The following is a 16,667-nucleotide window of genomic DNA, read 5'->3' on the forward strand; positions in this document are numbered from 1 at the left end:
TTCATTTATTGAGTATAAACTGGTAGGTCATAGGTCAATGGCTATTTCCTTAATATCATATGACACTCTGAGACACTGCATTAGAAACTCATGTTCATACATGAAAACAAGGTAAGTTAAAGATTTAAAATGTCTTCAGTACAATCAGTCTGGTAGGGTGAGCACAGACCAGTGTGGACTTCAGCAATCCATAAAAATAAAACATGTCCTCTCCCAGTATACCATGCTTTATAACCCAGACTCCTCATCAAGGTGGCTCTAGTTTGGTTATATATGTAATATGTCCATAATTAGTTGTGGGACTTTACTTTAAACATGAATTGTAATATTGGGCAAGTTACAGTAAGCAGCCATCCTGAAGTTTGATTGAGTTTATTGTCCACTAATAGTTACGATTAGTTTGGTACCAGCTTGTGCCTCTATTACATTAACATACATGCTAACCATGCTAGGTTTTTCTAAAAGAAATGTTCAAGAAATTCAGAAGATGTTTTTTTTAAACTTACCATTGTTACAGAATCCTCCAAAACTTTTCTAAACATCTGTATGAAAATGTTTAGATATTTAGCCTGTTTCTCAAGCAGTGCCTCCTAGCATGACGGCAAACAGGTTGGCCACCTGCAATGTTAAAGTAAGGAAACATTATTGTACTGTAGTAACACAGTGTTTTAAAGTTACATTACTGCCAAACATTTACAAATTCACATAAATACAAGAAAATAAAATAATATTGTTTTTAGAATGTTTTTTTAAACAACTACTAGACTACATATTGTCTTGTCGCCCCAGAATGTCAGACTGTGTATTTCTATGTCAGCTGACCTGTGTTGGGTGCTGAATGGGAGTAAGGTGTTCATCAAATAGTCACCTGTTTTGTTGCTACTTTGTACACGTCATTGCTTGATACACTTGTGGAAGAGATATTTCATTTGTACATAATAGCAATAACCAAAAAAATACTGTTGCACCCTGTAAAGTCACATGACTGATTGATCTGTGATACAAAAGGGAACGTGCAATGACCTCAGATATCGCCCTGGTCAAGGTAAGATAGCTAAAAACATTAGGGGAATAAAGCATGGTGTATTGGAAAGGAGTTTTGTGACATGTTTAATTTTGAGGGTGAGTTTTAATGACAGACACTCATTATGCATGCTGCTAATGCTTCTGCCACTGCTTTTTTATGTGTACCATATACAGCAAAAAAAACAACCACCTTCCCCAGAGATTTAAAAGCCATAAAATTAACATTGTCAGCCATCTGAAACAACAGACCCTATGCAAATGTTTTATTATTTTTGGCACATTATGTTTCATTTTTGATTATGATTGCCATTCTGCTTGTGCTGCTTACCCTGCTGCTGTTATCATCCATTTTCCGTGTTTTTATTTTTCCCTTTCCTTTGCTTTCCCCTTCTTATTTTGCCCTCCATCCATCCTGTATGTGTCGGTCATGCGTGGCAGCCTGCTGCCGGGGCGACCAAACTGAGCACCGCTGCCAAATCACGGCCGAGCACTGCAGGTGCCAGTGTTGGTTCAGCCTCAATCCCTACTAGGCGCCCCACACCCTCCTCCACCACCTCCACCTCAGACAAAAAACCAACCACAACCAGGGCACCATCCACAACTGCTGCTGGCCTAAAACGGCCCTCCACCACTTCCACCAGCCGCCCCTCAACCGCAACCACTGCCACTACACGTGAGGTCAAACCCAAGGTAAGTGTGAGACAAATGGATCTACTTCAGCATGCTGGATCCTCGTCTGCCAGCAGCATACTAAAAGTGCTGTACATCACATACATCAAACTGCAGGTTCACTTCATGAAAGCACACCTGATGGATTTTCATCAATTGAAGAAAAAAATAATTTTTTTTGTGTATTTTATTACCCAAACAGGCTTGAGTGCTGTTAAAAGGATAAAAACACAGTTTGAATGTGTAGCTCGTATTGGTTTTAGGCTCACAAAAATCTGTTTCCCCCTTGGTCAGGGACTTTGGCCATCTGGTGTCTGTGCCAGTTACCCATGTACAAGCTCACAGTTGTTTATTATAACACTCTGATGAGTCTTGGTCAGAGGAAACAACTTTAGGGTCAACAACAGCATTTACAGCACAAAAGCCATTTATGATCCAAGTCTAAGCTGGGGACGCAAGGAAATACAAGCCTCAATAAGTTTACTGGGGAAAATGGTAAACTTTCCTTCCCTTAAATGGGAATCGCTTTTGCTATCATATGAAAATATGCTGACAATGCTCAACCCAGACAGACAAATTAAGAGTTAATAAAGTAATTTATAAAGGCTTTATAGATCGGTTGAAAGCTACAAACAATATTTGGGCTGCTGCTAAATGGACTTTGTTGTGAGATTGTTTCATCACCATAAGTACATTATTTATTAATCATTACAAAAACTCATAAAATCTTTATAAAGTTCTTTATTAGATAGTGATATGCATATAAACACATGTTTGTTCATCTTTTCTCATATTATTGAAAAATCCATATTACCACCTTGATCTTAAAGTTGCAGTGTGGGGAGTTTTCTCCCCCTTGTGGCAGTGAGAGTAATTACAGAAATACTTGCAGGCTCTGCTGTAGCCTACTCTGTCACTACTGTTGGCGCTATAAAACAGTGGATAAATTGTTTTGAATGTCACACAACCCCCAAGAAATGACTTGTTTCATTATTTAGAGTTTGATCCAATCAGTCCGATAACAATTGAAAGTCTAGAAGAGCAGCACAATTAAAATATTTTATCCTCATGCAGTTAGCAGAGAGCTAACTGGAAGTTAGCTGCCAGGAATATCAAACCCAACACCAGATTAAAAACTCTGGTATACTGTGAAATACAAATAGATTTATCTAGTTGTTATAAGCTTAATCAGCATTGTGTGAACTCATTTGGCTGCATGTTTCAGATTTGATTGTCCTGGGGAATCCTGGCAGTGTTAGTGGTTTAGATGCATACTATGTCACTGCATTGTTCCTGGGTCGACTGCAGCTGGGGACCTTTGTTGTATGTCAAACCCCTTTCTTTATATTTATGTTTCTCATCTGTATCTACACTTCCAAGCCTCCAGTAAAGGGGAAAATACCTGATTTGATCAATATCACTACATGAACATATAAGATATTACTTACTGGCTTCAGGTCTTATGTGCTGCAAGGGCAAATCTCTTTAACTAAATATTTTTCCCATTGATTCATTGACCCAAAAAAAACCCCCATCAGCCTCGCTGTCCCCCCCTATTGGTGGCCTGCTTAACTACAACCAATGTGACACCCACCATGACCGATAAATTAGCAGCCTTTATTTAGCATCTCAGCGCCCAGGGGTGTGGGGTGAGTCAGTTCAGCATGGCCAGCTTGTTGCAAGATGGTTCAGCTGTATGTGGAGCGTGGCATCATCCTAGGGATTGTGGGAGGGGAGGGGAGGGGAGGGGAGGCGGGGTGTATGCAGCTGAATGAGATCTGAAATCATCAAGGACGGCCTTGGACTATATCTACATGTTATATGCATCGGGGCAAAGTCTTTGACCTGAATTTCTCAGTGAAGTAGCTCAACATTCTCCTGAACTGATAAACAGCAGTCAAACATATGCAAGTTACATTGTTGGAGTTGTAGCTTTTAATGCTACTAAAGTTACCCTTTTTTAAAAATCACTATCTTTTGTCTCTCCTCACCTTACATCTCCTATGTTTTTGTGTTTCTCCCTTTCCACAGACAACTGCAGATAAGCGCCCCCTTGTGCCAAAGAGCAGCACTACCGCCTCGAACCTAACAGGCTCCACCGCAGCCACCAGAAATGGAACGGCTACAGCGGCCAGCAGAACCGCTACATCAATGCGCACAACGGCGTCCGCTCGCACTGCTACCACCACTGCAGCCAAAAAGCCTCTGGGTAAACAACACACATGCTCACATACTGTTTATTCATATACACACACACATTTTTGATGACTATATAGAGATGCAAACACTGTACAGTAGTTATGTTGCAAACTATATATTTCTCTTATGTACATTTTGTTCTTTGTAACAACTGCAAACTCTGCAAAAATCTGTGTTTCAGCCTCTAAGACAGACAGCAAACCAGGAGAGGAGAAGAAGACCAGCACTATGAGGACTTCTACAGGTATTACAGCATTTCCTTCACTCAAAAGAAACATTCTTAACCTCTATCTGTAGTTCATTCAAACATATTTAAAAACCCGACCAAATGAAAATTCGAACAATAATCAAAACATGTGATACAGAATAATTACAAGTTGCTTATTTTTTTTAAAAAGTCAGTTTGCTGTTTGAAGTAGATCCTGCATACTCTACATCAGGAGTGTCAAACTCATTTTAGTTAAGGGGCCACATACAGCCCAATTTGATCTCAAGTGGGTCGAACCAGGAAAACTGTTGCATAATAACCTATAATAATATATATTATAAATGTATGATAATAAACTATCTATTTACAGAACAGATGAACAGCCTGTGATATCTCATGAAAAAATGTGTGAAATTTCAACAAGCTCAGCAATTGACAGTTTCAGATTCATTCAGGTGTTGTGTGAATCTGGATCACAGTTTTGTTTATTGATGGTCATCACAGAAAAAGCTCGCTCACTTTAGATAAGAAGTCTCACATGCACAACATTTTTGCAGCCAGGGCCATTAATTCAAGTTCACCTTGGTAGGAGATACTGAGACAAATTTGTCTTTCAAATTGGAATCACATTGCAGGTCAGGTATTAAGTGAGATGTTGTTGACTGTGAACGGTGAGCGAAAATGAGTGAGAATAGTGGTGCATTTTAGTGGAATTTGTAATTTTCATACTCAGTGTTCAGTGGGCTGGATTGGACCCCTTGGTGAGCCACTTCTGGCCCGTGGGCCTTATGTTTGACGCCCCTGCTCTACATGCTATAAATTTATCAAAACATATTAAATAAGACCTCCAATAACATCTATTATGTTTGAATTCATTTAAGTAATCTTAAATAATCTGATCACATTGTCACAGTAGTACACAACTGACAGTGGAGAACCAATAATATTGCATTATCTCTTACCCTGTGCAGATGTCATTAAGTAGATTTCATGTTTTACAGTCTCATTTAACTCCACATAACTAGTATCATTACTTCCAGCAACACCTCTCTCTCTCTTTAGCTCTCTGCTTCTTTCTTCTTAACTTTCCTTCTGTAATCCTTTCCTCACTTTTTCCTCCCCTCTGTCTCGCTCTCTTCCGCACAGTTCCAGCTTTACTCCTCCTGTCGACAGATTAGTTTACATTTTGGCAACAGGAGAGCTGTCAGCAGGCGTGCGACACCGCAACACACACTGTCCAACCATGACAATGCTGGGCAGGCTCAGAAAGAAAGAGTGAGATAGAGAAAGAGAGAGGCTTTATTGCTGAAAGTCCCAGGAGAGTTAAAAACCTTCCTCACAGCAGTCTCTGGATTACTGTCCTTTTGCTGTTGACAGGAGTTTGCAGCTCCTGCTGATACAGCCTGACTTTATTAATCTGCCGGGGTTCATACGGCAAGGCAAATTACTCTTTAGAAACATGGACGCAAGACGGAGAATTCCTTCAATTAAACATGTCTTATAGGGGCTGCAGATGTGTGAAAAGGATTGATAGTAGGACTGGTGGTTCAGCATGTCTCAGCACTCTAGAAGAAGAAGAGCTTACATATCACAGAATTTATGTGAATTGACAGATTATAAGTGGTGCGAATGTTGCACTGCCTCTGTGCATCATGACTTAGCGTGTTGAACTAAAGGGATTGTATTCACTCATATTAAGAGGAGGTAGAAAATGGAGGATTTTGGGTTCTCGGTAGCAGTGTAGCGGTTTCTGATCCTCAGTTTGTTTGTATGGAGACAGGAGTTACCTTTTGAGGGACCTTAGTGTCTTTGAAAATGGTACATGAAGGATTCCGTTTAAAAAAAAAAAATCGTATTTCACCATCTTAGAAAATAAGGTTGGTCAAAAAAAAATTCAAATTCAGAAACTTTATTGTCTGTCATGACAGAAAATCATCTTAGACGTGGCTCAGCCTGAAGAACTCAGACATAAATCAACACATCCTTTTTAAAACAGAATAAGATATACAGCATAAATAACTTAACCGAATATAATACATGGTATGAGTGCATACAAAGTGTCATAGTGATGGTACATTGCTGTTTCATTGTTAGTTTAAAATGATTATGGCAGTGGGAATGAAGGAGTTCTAGTGTGTGTTTAGATACGTTCCTTCATTACAGTGAATACACACACTGCACTTTATCTTGGCTCAATACCTATGTACCTTCCTACTGCCATAAATAATCACTACCACACCAACTGTGTTTTTAATGTAAATATTTTTTTATTTTAAAAATTATTTACCCATTTTTGACAGTGAAAGTGATTTTTTTTTAAAAATCAGATTTACATCTTCAGTAGAAACAAATAGGTCATCTAAAGCAGGGCAGAATTGACAATGAGATCCCAAAAAACTGGTGTAAGTTCAATATTAAAATAGGTCTGAATGGTGGAAGATAATAATTGTGTCTGCTTGTCTTTCTTTCGGTCTCTCTAGTCTGTTTTTCAGCTCTTCTGCTCTGTTTTACTCCTGTTTCCTTAACACATTTTCTTTCTTGTTTGGCACTCGCGTCATTTATCAGATGACTGTCAGATTTGACAGTTTGGTGTCCTTTGTTGTGTGTGTGTGTGTGTGTGTGTGTGTGTGTGTGTGTGTGTGTGTGTGTGTGTGTGTGTGTGTGTGTGTGTGTGTGTGTGTGTGTGTGTGAATGAGAGATTCTCTGAATACATGACACACTTTAATTTCCAGTCCTAAGCAGGTCATCTTTATTTTTACTATTATTTTTGACAAAGACAGAACAAACTTATCTCAAAATAGACAATGGGTTATATTGCAGTATCAATGTCTGTAGGTCTTTTTGTGTCTATGACTGCCTCTAAAGTCATACAGGTCTTCTAATTCAAATAATTAAAAAACATATTTCCCAAAATTAAATTGTTCATCTTTTTAATAAAAAAAATAATACAATTCTGTTTTAACCTCCTCTCCCTCCAGCTGACTCTACCAAGTCCAAGACCACCACCACAACCCGCAGCTCTGTTTCCACCACCGCTGCCTCTCGCACCCGAACCGCACCAACCAAACCGGCCACGCCCTCCTCCACCACCGGGTCCGTACCTGAGAAGAAGCCCCCAGTGCCCCGCGTGCCCCGGGTCGCTTCCTCAACCACAGCTTCTGCCGCCGCTTCGAGGACCACCACAGCTCGACCAGGCTCAGGGGCGGCCCCCGACATCCGCAACGCCCGCTCTAAGATCGGCTCTACAGACAACATGAAGCACCAGCCTGGAGGAGGGAAGGTAGGTCCTCCGATGGCTTCTAGATGTGCTTTTGCTTGTATTTTCAACAAGCTTGTATTAACAGGAAATGAACTTGTGGAGGACTGTGATTTAACATGTGACGCTGGCTTCAAACTCTGCTCAATTTCTTCCTCTTGAGTGAATAACCAGGGTTTACCTTCTACTTTGTCTACAGTGTTACCATAAAATCAAATGCTACAGTAGAGCACAGTCCTGGTTGTTGTCTCAATAGTCAAACCTTCTCTTCTCTTATTTTGTCATTTCTCACGTTCTTTTACTACCATTCTCACCATTCTCCAAGCTTTGCACCTTTGCTGAAACACTAGCAGCATGTGTGTGGAGAAAACAGCAGAGGACGTCTGCCTGTGTGTCATTGAAGGTGTTCTTTCTCTACTCTAGCTCTTTACAGGATAATTCTGGTTATTACAACTTGGGACTTTTCTTTTGATACAATTGTACTCATTTACTACATATTCTAAATCCAGATTGTAATACACAGGACTTATTCTTTTCATCTCATTCCTGCGTTTCTTTCTCATACTTCTCCACACTAATACACCACCCTTGCCACTTCTTCTTCCCCCTCCTCCTCTTCCTCCACCTTCGCCTCCTCTTCCTGTGTGTTGTTCTGTGAGGTGTTGTTTATTGTTGACCCGGGGCGGGCTTGTCTCCCCAGATTCCATCTGCCTCTCAGAGCAGGGGCGTCGCCTCCAAAGAAACAAGCCAGGGCAAAGTGAGTTCCCTCTCCATCCTCCCCACCATCACCACATACTCTACCTCCAACCTCTCTCTTATTACTTTGACATCTATATTCATATACATTTTGCTTTGATTTTTATGTTTACCAACTCATATTTTTTGTTTGTTTTTAATAAATTGGAGGGTACAAAGCCGGGATGGAAATTAGTAGACACCAACTTAAGCAATAAAAGCATCTACATTATCCTGTGCTATCACATTTAACACAGATACACAGATTGTAACATATTCAGTCACTCATCTTCTTTCACAGCTCTCAATCTGGATTCAGGCAGCAATACAGACATGCCTCTGGAGAATTTAAAGCTTTATAATTACATGAGTGAGAAAGTATTATTCCTGCTCCCCAGCCTTGCAAGCTAGGTTGTTTAGAATGAACTGAACTGAGCGAGAGAAGGTTACAGAACCATGATGTTAATCAACCTTTACCCAGATTGTCGTTGCTCTTCACTGCTGACTTGGAGTGTTAATTTTACCTCGAGTTCACACCTTACCAAGGTACTTATCAACAGAGTTGACACCACTAATTTTATGCCACACTAAAAATATTGCAAAATCAATTATTAAATTCGGAGAAAATGATGTTATACTTGTATGGTAACGCAGTGTGCATTTATAAATTGAGTCCGCAACAATAACACAACTTAAACAACAATAAGATATACATTTCATGATGGTTCATTGTGACGGATGATCTAAGCTCACTGACAAGAATGGAGTACAAGACAATATGAAATATTACATGCATGCTTTAAAATGTTTGTCATTTGTAGCAGTTGGGGTAAAAACACAAAAGTAGTGGTATGGTATTTCAAATAACAATCAATAAACCAAACTTTATTTATACAGCACCTTTCATACAGGTTAATGTAGTTCAAAGTGCTTCACAGTTGATTGACAAGCTGATAAAAAGTGTATCCTTCATAAACACTCTTTCTTAGAATGTGTCCAATAATAGTCTAGCCTATGCTAGAGCCAAATGCAACTAGCTATGGGGGTTTTCATTGTTATAAATGTGTGCATCCAGCAGTGGCTCTGGTGGGAAGCCAGTGAGGGGTCACATGCTTCCTGAACTAGCGACTCCTGCTAGTTTTCATTGTGAAAAACAGAAGGATTCAGGTGTGAATGTCATGGCGCTGAGCTGTGGCCCACTGCTGATAAATGTGACTGTATGTGAGGGGGATTTTGTGAATACATCCTATAGAAGAGGACAATGCAATGTATCTCGGTCTGTTGACTTCTACCAGCGTAACCTATCATTAATCCTTTTTGTTTTAAATCAGGTGTCTGTATTTTTATATAATGTGCTAACAAACGTACTGAATCTCCATTATAAATGTGATGTTTCTCCATAATAACAGGGTCCAGTTTATATGTTGTGTTGCATGTGTGTGGCCTTGTGGTTTTCCTTCTCTCCAGACTTGGGTAAACTGTATATTAATATCATCCCATCCCTTAGGATGTCACTTTTTCACGATTTAACTGGCAACACAAGTCAGATAAACCATGGAAGACGGCCTAACTACCCATTAGTTTTTATCAGGCACATCTAAAATAAACCAAATTTGAAGGCATGTTGGATTATGCACAGATGAACCATCCTGCTGTCCTCTCCTTTTCTAACCCTACCTGTGGTGGTGACCTCTTCACCACGCCCTTCTTTTTTTATCCTCATCTTCTCTTTTCTTCCCTTCTCTCCTGTTATCTTTTTCTTCTTTCTCTTCCCTTCCATGCCTTCCACTGCTCTCCTGTCCCACCTCCTCTTGCTGCTATGCTGTGTCCATGTAGGTTCAGATAGTCACCAAAAAGCTGGACTTCAGCCACGTTGGCTCACGCTTGGGCTCCAAGGACAATATGAAGCATACTCCTGGTGGAGGGAATGTAAGTATTACCCGGCCCATGACCAGAGCTCGTAGGCACAGGGCCAATTAGTCAAACAATTCGATTAAAGATTAATCTCTCTTACTCACTTCTGAAAAAGGAGTGATACATTTAAAAAAAAAAAAAAAAGGTCCCCAGTCTTTAGTTGCCAGCATCAGAAAGTTGACCTGCTTACGGCCTCCATCACAAAGTGCTGCTCTTGGTTGAAAGTCGACGGCACTTCGTGTTGTTGGACAGCATGCTAGCAAGCCTCATGTACCAGCTCTTCCCCACAACCTGCTTCAGAGCCCCTTGTTCCCTTTAAACTCTTCTTGTGTTGTCCCACCCTGTCACTAACTTACTAAACACCAGTCAAGTGATCAAACACTGCCACCTGCCTCTGATTGGCTGTGAGTCTGTGAAGGCTGTCAGGTTTTATGAGGACAGTATCACCACAGACGGGTTCATTTGGGATTTGTGGTTTTCCTGAAATGACACTTCTGAGCTTCTTCGTTTGATGTCTGTATTTTTTTTTTTTTTTTGTTACCTCGTCTGTTCCAGGGAGATCCTGTCATCTGTGCAGCTCATGTACAACATGTGTGTGTGTGTGTGTGTAATGTTTTTTTGATTGTTGAGTAGAACCTGTGCATCCTAATGACCAGCACTAAAGAGCAGTTTAGTTGAAAGCCGTCTGCATTGGCAAAACTCAGCTACGCCACATCACAATGGAAGCAACAGAATCTTCAAGTTATCATCTCATTTTTGATTGTTTATATTAAGCCATGTGGTAATTGGGTATGGCTCCATGTCTTGAGATTAATACTGATCCTCAAGTGTGTTTTCATCCATCAGTTTCTGTGCACATTTTCAATGTGGACATAGAAAAATATGGAATTTTGAAGTAAAAAATATCCCCAAAAAGTTTATATACTTGGTTGAGGTGGAAAAAGTGCAATGGAAATAGACAAATAAATCATATTCTACTGTATATGAATCATGTGACTTAAATGACACAACACATCAGATCTCTGTAGACTGATGAAGAGACTAACATTTGATACATATAACAGTGGTGAAGGAAAAAGTGCACAATTTGCATATCCGTTAATTTGTTTATAAATGCGCTTCATTTAGATGGAAACTTAAAATTATAAAAGCCAGTGTGTAGGATTTAGTAGCATCTAGTGGTGAGGTTGCAGATTGCAACCAACTGAATACCACTTCCCTCAACCCCACCTTTTCAAGCATGTAGGATACCTATGATGGCTGCGAAAAATGTGACCCTCTTGAGAGCCAGTGTTTGGTTTGTCCATTCTGGGTTACTGCAGAAACATGTTGGCCTCCATAGAAGAGGACCCAGCGCATATGTAGATATAAAATTTGTTCTGCTAGATGCCACTACATTGTACACACTAAACCTTTAATTCAGCAGGTTTCTCCAAATTCATCAAGCCAACTTCTCACATATACAGTACTTTTCTTCAAACCTACTTTTTTAAACACTGGTGATAAAAAAAGTTTGTGTAACACTTGACAGGTGCAGATACTCAACAAGAAGGTTGATCTGAGCAAGGTGACGTCAAAGTGCGGCTCCAAGGACAACATCAAGCACAAGCCTGGTGAGCTTGAGCAAGCTCTATTCACTCAAAAAGCTTTATTGCTGTGTGCTCTATCTCTCAGTTTTCAATTTAATTAGGTACACAAAGCTAAAAGTGATGCAATCTAATCCAGCAGCCCTGCAATAAATCCTACCTTTGTTATAATGTTCAGTTTTTGTTGTAAATGTGAATTTGATGGTCATCTTGGAGGACCTTTTTTAATATTTTGTTAAACATCTCTCAGTTAATGCTGTATTACATTAGTTTACCTATCAAATAAAGTGGCAACTGAGTGTGCATGTAAATATGCTAGATCTATATGTATAGTACATTTAAGATGTGATTCTTGAGCTGCTTTACACCAAACAAAGCTGTGTAGAACCTGTATCTGCTTGCTCGTGAATTTATAGGCTGTCTGTACATGTACTGAATGTGTATAGTCAGACTGATTACATGTGTCTGCTGCAGGCGGTGGCGTTGTGAAGATCGAGTCCCACAAAATGAGCTTTAGGGAAAAGGCTCAGTCCAAAGTGGGCTCCATGGACAATGTGAGCCATGCGCCTGGTGGAGGAAACATTAAGGTGAGACAAATGTTTAGTTTGTGTACACGCTGCCTCTCTTTCTGTAAACTAAGGTCATTGCGGACCTTACTTGATGTGTTTTAGTAGTTTCTGCAATGTGTTGTAGAGTTGTGTCCAATTACTGTTAGCGAACAGTGGCAGCTTCTTGGGTTAGTCCTGATGGTTACTGTTGAGGCTGTGTGTGTGTGTGTGTGTGTGTGTGTGTGTGTGTGTGTGTGTGTGTGTGTGTGTGTGTGTGGCATGGTTTGGTGGTTCCTTGTGTGTTACTTTAAATACTACTAGTTCAATGCCTGTTCAAAATATGCCTGTTTGGAATGAGCCAATTGCTTGGTCTCCAGTATTGTTGCTTCAACACCTAAAACAATGAATACCTCTAATGTGAGGTGTGAACGGGTATGTGCAAAACTCACTGCACAGCTCTGATCACCAGCTGTGGTCATGCTTATGGTTTTATTATGATGGAGTACAGAAAATAAGAAACATATTTTTTCTGTTCTCACCTTGAGAGTGGTCAATGAGAAAATTCTGAAACACATGACCAAATTTTCAAAATGTGACTGCTGCTATGTCTGTGTAGGACATGATATGATATAATACAGAATACATTGGCTGGCACAGAGTTTAAAAAAAACACAAAATGCACACACAATAGCCTGTACAAGGAATCAAATGTCACTCTGAAAAGGTTTTGATGTCTGATCTTCAGTAGCTGACTGAGACCTTTTGGTTTGTTCACTGAGCTGTTACTTCAGTAAAGTTAAAACCTCTACTTCAGTACAGTCATAGAAGTGAGCAGGAGGTCAAAAACTGGTCACAGTAAAGATGCAATAAAGTGAAAAGAGCCTTTAACCACAAGATGTCAGAGTCTTGTTCTTGCTGACCTCCAGTGGTTGACTGGTGGTTGACTTGCTACGGTGTTTAGAAGTGTAATCCAGTGTGTGGTGTTCAGTTACTGTTTGTGTATCATCTGTACAAGGGTTTTGGAGCATTATGACTGCATGAATTGAAAATATGTTCTGAAAATGATTTGAATTTGAAAATGACTTCACCATTGTCAACCGACATCCTAATGATTGTCCCCAAATTTTGTATAACAGAAAACATTATGCGTTTATGAATGAGTCTAAATCTCCTTTCAGAGAACAAAAGTAAAGAAGATGGTTGTCTGAACCCCTCTGCTGCTGACTCACTTCCTAAATTTCCTGTGCCTGCATGGTAATATATAAAAAGGGAGATATTTGTGTGTGAGGAGAAAATAGATTCAGGATGTTTATGCTTGTCTTGTCTCACCACTGTGTTCATGATGACATCTAAAAGACGCTGAGCGGCTTTGAGCTACAATCACTGATGGTGACGGCGTGTCATAAGCCACTTACAGCAACCTGAAACATCTCAAATCCTGAACCCTCTACACCAGGAGATTGTCCCTGCTGACTTTTTGACCTTCTGTTGTGAAATCATGAGCTCCACTGCAGGGAACTACTCAGCTCAGCTGTCTTAGAGAGGAATTAGGAGAAGGGATGGGACGTAGACATGATGGTAACCACATAGACAAGGCTGTACATGTATCTGCTGGGTCATAGTTTGGATTGATCCTGCAAACTTAAAGAGAGAAAATACATTTTTGGGGGGCAAATTGGACACTTGTGATGTCACCTGACCCCTCAGCCTATGACAGCCCATCTGTGTTTCATGGTCACTGCATAAGCACATCCTTCACTCACATTCTCATCTTCGCTGTTTCAGTTTTGCACGCCCAGGCATCATTTTAGGAAAAGTGCATTATCAAAACAAACAGCTAAGAATAGCACTCACATGATAATAAGTTTTTTTCAGGATTTTAACTAAAGTCTATTTTGGGGAGCTTTGAAACATGCAGTTTTTATAGCAACAAGATAAAAGATATTGTTAGATAGTGCTGTTCACAACAGTATGTTGCATGCCAATGGATACTGTCCTCCCAATAAAAGCAGTCTTTTTTTGTTCTAGTCCTGTGTAGGAAGAAAGAATGAAGTGTGTCTAACTGATGGGTGTCCATTTATGCATTTTCAAAGATAAACCTGGTGGTGATCTATGTTTTTCATACTGTCAACAAATGAGAAATCAACATTGAATCGATTCTTCTAACAAGTATTCTATGTATCCAAAGTCTGATGTGTCTTATTCCTTTGTACAATAGAGCTCCATTGTTGTCCAAAAAGTGTTAAAACACATCTGGTTAACATGTTCCATCATTATCATGACCATAATCCCACATTACATCGTTGTACCACCAGAAATGCTCAATAGAGCAACAAAATGTAAATGATTCCGCCGCTAGTAGTCCCCAAGAAATTCATGATTTGCTCCTGTCTGAGTAACATTTGCTAAAAGCTACAGCGCCCAGCTGTTTTAGGAAATGATATAACATTTCATAAAGAAACTATACATTTTTATATGTCTTTAGAAGAAATAAATAGGCTTGGGACTGTATGCCACAGACAGGGTAGAGAAGGTAGGAAGTATAAAGTATTATAGTAAGTTTAGTAAGTATTATAGTATACGATTTGTTGACAATTAGAAAAATATGAAATACACCGTTATTTTATTTTTTAAGCATGCCTGACAAATCTACATATTGAAACATGATTTTATGAAGGGAGTTCAAGTGTAAAGACATATGTAGGGTCTTTCTATCTAGAGCATGTGCAGGCACATTCTTATTGATTATTGAACTTTGTGTAAATTGAAGCCATTCAGCCATTTAGTAGCTCTTTTTCTCCTCATATAAATTTCCACTGACATCCACTGTTCATATATTTATATACAGCAAAGTTTACTTTAAGGAAAACCACCATTTCTACATATTTTGCACTTTACATCTGCTTTTTTCTATTATAAACTGCTTTGATTTAAAAGTTGTTGTCATTGCGTTCATTGGACACGCTCTTGGACATTGTAGCTTGTTTGCTTCAGTTATTATTGTTTTTGTGATTCCATCTTTCTCCACCTTTAATCTGGCTCCAGATCTTAATTAATGTGTATGAAAGACATCTGTATTGTTCGATTTCTGCAATCACAAACTGTCCACCAATTATTTTGTAAATCACTTCCCAACAACTATATTCTGTTCTCAAAATGACAAAAAAGGCAACAAATGTAGTTCTATGAGATTTGGAGCCAGGTTGTTCCATCCCCATCCTCACCGATTGACACGCCCTGCTATGTGTTTCTAGGCTGAGGGGGCCCAGGAGACAACAGAGGGGAATGGGACTCCCCTGAGTGGCACCCCGGCCCCAGCCCCAGGCTCCGAGCCAGGGCAAGGGGGGAGCCCCGCTGCCCAGGAGAATGGGCTGAAGGAGGGGGCTCCCTGTGATAGTGAGGGCCTCCGGGAGCCCCAGGTTCTGGACTCACGCATCCCAGAGACAAGTAAGTATGTTTGTCCTCCAGTTAAGGATTTGATTCCCGTGAAGGAAACGCAGGAGGAAGAGTTGCCAATGCTGCCCAGCAACCTGCAACAGTATGTTTGATGATATCCTGTCGCCAGGAAACATCTCAAACATGACATACTGTGTGATAAATGTACTAACGGTGTGTGAGAGTTAACTGAGATAAGAAGTTGTCTTTGTGACTGCATCTAGTGTTAATGTTTCTCTCTCTGTAATGTATTCATCATGTCGTGGGCAGTCCAAAGCACCTGATCACACCGTCATCTTTTGACTTCTTATCTTACAGGCATCTAATTCTGCTACCCCTGTGCCCTCTTCATCTCAACTCCCCCCTCCACAACTACCCCCCATCTTCTCCCTTTTCTATCTTTGTCTCTTGTTTTTCTTTCTCACTTTCCCTCCTCTCTCTTGCTCTCTCTCTCTCTCTCTCTTTCTCTCTCTCTCTCTCTTTCTGTCTCTCCCCACCCTACTACTTTCCAACCTTTCTGCTGCAGATTGAGTCTTTCAAGCTCAACTTCCGCGAGAATGCTCGCTCTCGCACGGACCACGGCGCCGACATCGTCACCTGGCCAGCCCCCCAGGACAACAACAGACCCCACCCACACCTTTCCTCCTATTCTCTACACCAACACCACCAACAACAACAACAACACCACCCAACTCCGCGCAGTATCTCCCTCTACGAGTCGTTGGGTTCGGCGGGTTGTGCCAGCTCCCCCTCTGCCCCCTCCTTGCTGCATCTCCAGGGGGAGGTCCAGGGGGACAACAGCAGCCCTTTAAAGGGATCTTGACCTTTCTTGACCCTATCAAGCTCTTACACCACCATCCCCTCACTTTTATCTTTAAGCTCTAATTAATTATGACTCATCTAAAAAGATCTGCCACTCTAGTATCATGTTGTCATGCCTCTTCATCGTCATGCACCATCGCCCTCATCGTCGTCGCTACCCCCCCCCCCCCCCCACCTTAAATGCATTTGGCTGAAGTGACTGTACAGACTAAGACTGGGCCTGTGTGGGAATCTACGAGAAAGTAAATGAGCAGAAGACGGAAGGTTTC

The 16,667-nt window shown here is 40.5% G+C and overlaps 1 protein-coding gene across 3 annotated transcripts in view; it reads left to right on the plus strand.

The window, feature by feature from the left end:
- Positions 1 to 16,266, plus strand: part of LOC128382213 (microtubule-associated protein 4) — a 112,509-nt gene extending 96,243 nt beyond the window's left edge. For all 3 annotated transcript variants that reach the window (XM_053342198.1, XM_053342200.1, XM_053342199.1), the window contains 9 exons: positions 1,465 to 1,716; positions 3,727 to 3,904; positions 4,076 to 4,138; positions 7,081 to 7,382; positions 8,059 to 8,115; positions 11,539 to 11,620; positions 12,068 to 12,180; positions 15,396 to 15,588; positions 16,103 to 16,266. In XM_053342198.1, coding sequence (XP_053198173.1) covers positions 1,465 to 1,716; positions 3,727 to 3,904; positions 4,076 to 4,138; positions 7,081 to 7,382; positions 8,059 to 8,115; positions 11,539 to 11,620; positions 12,068 to 12,180; positions 15,396 to 15,588; positions 16,103 to 16,107 — 1,245 coding nt within the window. In that variant the 3' untranslated portion in view covers positions 16,108 to 16,266. The remainder of the gene's footprint in view (positions 1 to 1,464; positions 1,717 to 3,726; positions 3,905 to 4,075; positions 4,139 to 7,080; positions 7,383 to 8,058; positions 8,116 to 11,538; positions 11,621 to 12,067; positions 12,181 to 15,395; positions 15,589 to 16,102) is intronic.
- Positions 16,267 to 16,667: the final 401 nt, after the last annotated feature.

The sequence above is a fragment of the Scomber japonicus genome, chromosome 21, assembly GCF_027409825.1.
Source record: "Scomber japonicus isolate fScoJap1 chromosome 21, fScoJap1.pri, whole genome shotgun sequence".
NCBI lineage: Eukaryota > Metazoa > Chordata > Actinopteri > Scombriformes > Scombridae > Scomber > Scomber japonicus.